The following is a 6,364-nucleotide window of genomic DNA, read 5'->3' as shown; positions in this document are numbered from 1 at the left end:
CTCTCTCTCTCCCTCTCCCTCCTCCTCCCCTCCGTACTGGTGACTGATACCCCTCAACGTGTAGTTGCTTGCCCTGCCCACGCGCTCGCAGTTCTCCGGACTGGACCTGGATAAGCACCGTGGGCTGTTGCCCCTGCCTGCGGATCTGCTGGATGACCAGCGCCAGGCCGGACGCGGCGGCACCGATCGCTTGGAGCCGGCGTGGCCGCTTGACCGCTCGGTCCGGGGCTTTCGTCTATTTGCCAGCCACCAAGACTCACGTACCGGGCGCCTGACGGCCCTCATTCGGCGCGACAGCAGCTCCATCGTTTGCGAGTACATGCTTGGGCCCAAGGGTGCGCTTGCACCATGTGCCGGGCTTGCCCTGCGAATCCTTTTTTTTTTTCGCCCCTCTCCTTTGTTCCCCTCCTTTCCGCCTTCCCTTTCGCTCCCCCCCTCCCTTCGATCTTCTTCCTCTCTCTCTACACGCTTCCATGCTTTGGCATCCCGAAGCTAACTCCCTCCCCCGGGGCACGGACTGGCCACCGGAACAGGACTTCGGTCTCTGTCTCGTGCGGTGTCCATCGGCCCGGAGCTCGGCAACATTGTCGCTGCCTGGGGCTACCGACTGAGTACATACCTCCTCCTCCCCCCCCCCCCACACACACACATATATATACGCCCGCGCTGCTTCGCCGCCTCTGTCCCCTGTCCGGCCCTCCTTCCTGACACCCGCACGCAACTGGCTGCCTGGCGACCACCGCCCCAAAGACACGCCCGGGTATCTGCTCCAAACGATCGAGCCCCCACGCCGGGGGCCGCTTTCGCCAGGCGGGCCGGCTGATGGGTTTCCCACCCCGACGCGCAGCCTGGCCTCCTCGGTGGCCGGCTCGCCGTCCCTACGAGCCTCCGGTGCCGGGGGCGGGCCCATGCTCATCTCGCGCGATGGGCGCTGCCTCGGGTCCTGCTGCTTTGGCCGCACCGTCGGCTCGGTGTACTTCGTGGACTCGGTATCGGTACGGCTCGCCACTTCTTTTTCCGCTGTCCTCGCCCGCCTCCTGCGCGCGCGCGCTTTTCACCCTTCTCCGTGTTTTTGCGCTTGTTCTTTCCTTTCCATTTCCCCGCCCCCATGCCCGTGGCCCGGGCTGCGTGCCCCTCCGCCCAGAGGTGCGGGCACTGCGCGGACGATATCCAGACACTAACCCGTGGGAGGGGACGCCCGGGCGCAACAGCCGCGTGCCCCAGTGCGCCTGCTTCCCTTCCTTCCGACACGCTTCGGTGTCGTGTCCGACTTCGGGCTGGTGCCCTCGGAGATGGCCGCCCCGCATTATCGGCCATCCACACTGAGCGGAGCTCTCTGGGCCGTGGATCCGTCGGAGCAGTGCTGGGTGCGTTCGGGGCAGGCTCAGCTTCTTGGCCTCCCTTGCATCGTGTCCGCGGCTGCTGCTGCTGTTGCTGCTGTTGCTGCTGTTGCTGCTGTTGCTGCTGCTGTTGCTGCTGTTGCTGCTGTTGCTGCTGCTGTTGCTGCTGCTGCTGTTGCTGTTGCTACTGCTGCTGTTGCTGCTGCTGCTGTTGCTGTTGCTACTGCTGCTGTTGCTGTTGCTACTGCTGCTGTTGCTGCTGCTGCTGCTGCTGCTGTTGCTGCTGCTGCTGCTGCTGCTGTTGCTGCTGCTGCTGCTGTTGCTGCTGTTGCTGCTGCTGCTGCTGCTGCCACCGCCGCCACCATCAACGCTTCCTGACAGTGTGAGCACGCGCTTTCCTCCTGCACACTCGCCCCCCTCCGGATCCTCCACGCGCAGCTTCTTCTCCACCCGCCGGAGGACGAAGACTGGCCCATGGCCTCGCCGACAGTCGGAGCGGGGGGCATTCAGCGCCATCAGTTTGGCGGCGGCCTGATTGGTGTTCCCATTCACCTTCCCCTGTTTAACCAGCCCGTTGGTGCGCGCCGGATCGGCTTTTTCTTTGTGCCCATCGAGCTTGCCACCCTTCCCACTCGCAGGCTGCCGGGCCCGTGGCTTGCAGCAGCTAACTCCCTCCTGGCGGCCCCACCAGTCGTGAGCACATGGCCGGTGCCCAGCATTGTCCTGGCCCAGCAGGGTGCCAGTCAGATGCTGCACCTTGTGCACGACTCGCGCATCGCCGCGCGGGTATCCTCGCTCCTCAGTCGGCTTGAGCTTTCAGTGCGCACCCAGCCTGTGGAGGCATTTGCGAGGCTGTCCTGCCCCTGCCCCGGGTCCCCACTCACCCTGCCCGGCCTGCTGCTGTCCGCTCCCCCCCCCCCCCCCCCCCCCCCCCCCAGACCCCGCCCCCCCCCCCCCCCCCCCCCCCCCCCCCCCCCCCGTCGGGCCAATCCCCGGGCGGCCATAGTCCTTCCCCATTCTCACGGACGTGGTGAAAACCCTGCTCTCGGATGGGTGCGCTGACTTCCTTCCCGCCAGCGCACGGTGCTCGCGTACATACACACGCATATGCGGGCACATGTGCGCATGTCCATTCGCCCGCGCTCGGACTCACCTCGGCCATGCACCCGGGCACCCCCCAGCTATCCGTCACAGGCGGCCCGCTTCCTGCAGGATTCGGTCGGCCGGGCCAGCCCTGGGCTGGTTTGTGGCCCCGGGCCCGGCTCGGCCACCCACCCGCTGGTGGCCAACACCATGCTCAATGCCGAGCTGGCTACCGAGCAAATCACCCGAACGCTGACGGACCTCCTGCGCGACGCACTGGAGGCGGCCTTCCGGGCCCGAAGCCGCGCCCTCGAACAGCCACATGATGCGGAGCTGCGGCGCGCGGCAGCCCAGCGTCTCCGCGGTCCAGGTGCGTCCGACCAAGTGCCCCGGGGGCCGGCCTGCGGCTGTGGTGTGCTGACGTGTGTGATGAATGTGCGCCCTCCGCCGCCGCCCGGCCACTCGGTGTGGCCCGCCCTGCCGTGCTCTGCCCTGCCGCCATGGCAGGATCTTTGAGTGATGTCCTGCAATTCCTCGCCCTCTTCCCGCAATCGCACTCGGCCCTGGCCCAGGCCACGCGCCTGTCCGAGCCGGACCGCTGGCCGCTGCTCTATGCGGTGGACACCGAGGCCACGGGGGTCGATTCGCTGCTGCTAGACCCGCAGGGAGGAGTGGCCAGCCTGGCCGGTGAGGGGGCCCCAGCTGGTGGGCCCTCCTCCCCGGCCCCGGCCCCGGCTCCGATCGAGTCGGACTTCGAGGCCCTGTCCCCGGGACCCGGCCGACCGGACGATCGGCCGGCCAGCGACGCATCTGCCGGCAACCCTGCCAGCAGGCCGCCCCCCGAAGTCGGCACCAGTGCCAGCAGCCTCTTCGACAGCCTGTCCGACGTGGATATGGCCGACGACTCGCTGACGGTCATCCTGCCGAACGGCTGCGACTGTTGGGATCGGCTGTGTCCCGGGGGGGAACTCTGCTTCGAGCACGACGCGCAAGATGCCTCGGAGGTCCTGCGCGCGGCGTTGGCCTCCGGGCGCGTGTCGGCCGCCGCCTCCCTGCTGCTGGTTGTTCGAGACACCTGCGGCTCGGGAGCCGCCATCAGCGTGCGTCCATGTGCGGGGTGGGGGGGGAGGGCGGGGGAGGGGCGGGGGGCAAGCGAAAGAAAAAAAAAAAGGCCAGGGGCGGGGGGGGGGGGGGGGGGGGGAACCCAAAACCCAGGACCACATATCCCGTCCAGCCTCGAGCGACTGACTCCCCGCCGGCATGCTCCCCAGGAGGCGTTCATTTTGCTGGATGCCAGTCTCGAGGTCGGGGACTTTGCCTGCGCCTCGCAGGTGGTCAAGTTCCTTCGGGACATGGCGAGTGCGTTGGCGGTGCCCACAAAAATAAGCGCCCCCTTTTATTTGGCCATCGCCCTGACACAAGCACCGACGCATACACCCCCTCTCGCGTATCTCCCCTCCCCCCTCGGGCCCCCGGGCCGGCGTCACGCCTGCGGCCTTCACAGAATCGGGCCTGTTTTACTTTGCCCATTCGATGAAGACCAGCAGCCTGTCCATGAGCGAAGCCGAAGTATGTTGCCCCCGGCACACTGTGCCATATTGTCCCTCCTCCTGTCCCTCCCCCCCCCCCCCCCTCGCACGCTCTAACCGCACAACCCTCGCCCCCCTGGCCGCCCGGGCCGACAGTTCTTCATCGGCCTGGCCCTGTCGCGCTTTGCTCGGCGCTGCATCAAGCGCGGCCACCTCGTTCGGCTGGCCTTCTTCTCCAAGGCCCTGCAATGGGACCTCAGCGCATGGCTGGCTCGATTCCGGTGCGAGCGGCACCCTCTCCCCCCGCCCCCGCACACACACACACACACACACGCGCGCGCCCTTCTCCTGGCAAAGGCCAAGCCGCCGCGTGGATTGCCCCGGGCTAACCCATCGCCCTCGCCCTCTCCCCGCCCGGCATCGCCCGCTACTGCCCGGCCCAATTAGCATGGAGCTTCCCCACTCGCCCTCTCGACGGACATTGCTGTCGGCCTTGCGCCGGACCCTCGGCCTGCCGAGTGTCCTGGACCAGACCCTCTGCCGGTGCGGCTTTGTTGTGGAGCTCCGTCGGCAGGACCCCCTCGGGGCGCCGCGCACCCTCCGGACTCTGGAGGAGGTGGGCACCGGGGTGCCGGAGGCGGCAACGCTCATCCGCGCCCTGGAGCTGGCCGCCGAAGGGAAGACCGCACAGGCAGCCGCATGGGCGGCACATGGCCCGGGGCTGGGGACGCCGGCTGGCACGAGCTCCGCCACCGGGGGCGGTGGACGCCGGGTACCACCGGCGGTGTTCCCCCCGCTGGGGGCCTGGCCGCGCCCGGCGACCTCGAGCCGTGCTGGCAGCGGGGCCCGACAGCCGTCCCCCTGGGCTCCGCGGGTGTCGGCCGCGGCGCTGGTGGACTCGCGCGTGGCCCGGCTTCGGCGCTGTGCGGAGTGTGGTCTGACCGCCGCGCCGGCGCCGCTGGCTCCGTTGGGCAGCTCGGCCGGGTCGGTCCTCGGCCGACTGCAGCAGGCCATCGGCGGGGCCGCCGGCGGGGCCCACGACCCGGCCATGGCCGATGACGATGCGTCGGTCGAGTACCTCCAGCTGGGGACCGACTCCCTGCCACTCCTGCAGCCGGCCGGCGAGCTGGTCCACTCGGTGGAAGAGCTGATCCGCCTGACGGTCGAGCCCTTGCGCACGGTTTTCCGCCGGGCCGACCCCCACACCGGCAAGCCGAGCCCCACCAACACCTATGTCGACCACTGTGTCCGGGCCTTCGGGGCACTTCTCCGGGCCGAGGACTTCCCCCAGGCCGAGCTGGCGGCCGCCGACGAGGAGATCGACGAGGATTACGCCCTGACCGACCAGCTCCCCAGCCCGGTGCGCCTGATGCGACACCTGCTTTGGAGCTGCCTGAGGGCGGTGGAGCTCGGCCGGCAGCAGGCCACCAGCGCGCCGCCGGGGTCGGGCCCGGCCCCAGGCCCCGCCGCAAATGCTGCGGCTGCCACCCCAAGCTCCGTGGCCGCCAGTGCGCCTGGCGTGGCTACGACAGCGCCGACGCCGACGCCGACGCCGACGACGGCCACCACCGCCACCGCCTCCGCCGGGGTCGCCGCGGGATCGCCCGCCGCCGGGGTGCTCGGCACCATGGGCAGCTTCCTCTCGGGGCTGGCTGGCTCCGGGCAGGCGACCCCCCGGCCGGCGGAGGATACCACACTCCTCGGGGGGTCGGGCAGTGGGCGCCTGGACGATGCCACCCTCCTGGCCATGGGGCAGATCCCGGCGGCTCGGGAGATTGGCCTCCTGGTGGCCACCCTCCTGGAGGATGTCCCGGCGGCGGTGCTCTTCCTGGAGGGCACGCCCGCGGCCCTGCACGAGCGGTACCAGCGCATGTGGGAGGAGCAGGGACACCATGTGTTCGCGCAGCAGGTGGCCGCTGGCCGGCCGGCTGCTGCGGTGCCCCTGTCCACCGCCGAGGCTCGGCGCCTGCTGGGCCCGGTGTTGGAGAATACCACGGCCAGCTCGCGATTGGTGGCCCGGCATTCGCTTCCCGGGACGCCGCAGGCCCCAGGCCCGGGGACTCCGGCCGTCATGGCCCCGAGCGGCTTCGGCATCGGGTCCTCTGATGGCATGAACCGCGCCATCGACCAGGCACTGGCCAATGACAAGCTTCGTCGCCACCGGCTCCGCCGGCAGATGAGCCTCGCGCCCGTGGACCCCGCCCTCGAGGGCGGGGCCACCGATGACGGGGTCGACCGGTCGCTGTCTTCCGGCTCCGGCGGCTGGTGGCTGTGGTGAGCCTGATAGGAGGTGGGACGCGTGCAGGTGGCGCACGAGAGAATGGGCTTCGCGCGTGAATGTACATTGACAAGATGTGCAGGGCCCTGTGTCCGGGCGTAAAAAAAGATGGAGATACAGGAGCGCGTAGGGGG

General features: G+C 69.5%; 1 protein-coding gene across 1 annotated transcript in view; it reads left to right on the top strand.

The window, feature by feature from the left end:
* Positions 1-6,309, top strand: part of H696_03974 (hypothetical protein) — a gene marked incomplete at its 5' end in the record, with an annotated part of 14,161 nt that extends 7,852 nt beyond the window's left edge. The window contains 13 exons of the mRNA XM_009497843.1: positions 65-335; positions 534-611; positions 751-995; positions 1,212-1,367; positions 1,779-1,917; positions 2,032-2,159; positions 2,347-2,393; positions 2,522-2,793; positions 2,931-3,523; positions 3,695-3,782; positions 3,928-3,992; positions 4,109-4,233; positions 4,400-6,309. Of these exons, the coding sequence (XP_009496118.1) occupies positions 65-335; positions 534-611; positions 751-995; positions 1,212-1,367; positions 1,779-1,917; positions 2,032-2,159; positions 2,347-2,393; positions 2,522-2,793; positions 2,931-3,523; positions 3,695-3,782; positions 3,928-3,992; positions 4,109-4,233; positions 4,400-6,230 (4,038 nt within the window). The 3' untranslated portion in view covers positions 6,231-6,309. The remainder of the gene's footprint in view (positions 1-64; positions 336-533; positions 612-750; positions 996-1,211; positions 1,368-1,778; positions 1,918-2,031; positions 2,160-2,346; positions 2,394-2,521; positions 2,794-2,930; positions 3,524-3,694; positions 3,783-3,927; positions 3,993-4,108; positions 4,234-4,399) is intronic.
* Between the last annotated feature and the right edge of the window lie 55 nt (positions 6,310-6,364).

Source organism: Fonticula alba (genome assembly GCF_000388065.1).
Source record: "Fonticula alba strain ATCC 38817 unplaced genomic scaffold supercont2.6, whole genome shotgun sequence".
Classification (NCBI taxonomy): domain Eukaryota; order Rotosphaerida; family Fonticulaceae; genus Fonticula; species Fonticula alba.
Note: the sequence above shows the minus strand (reverse complement) of the source record. Positions and strands in the feature narration are given on the sequence as shown.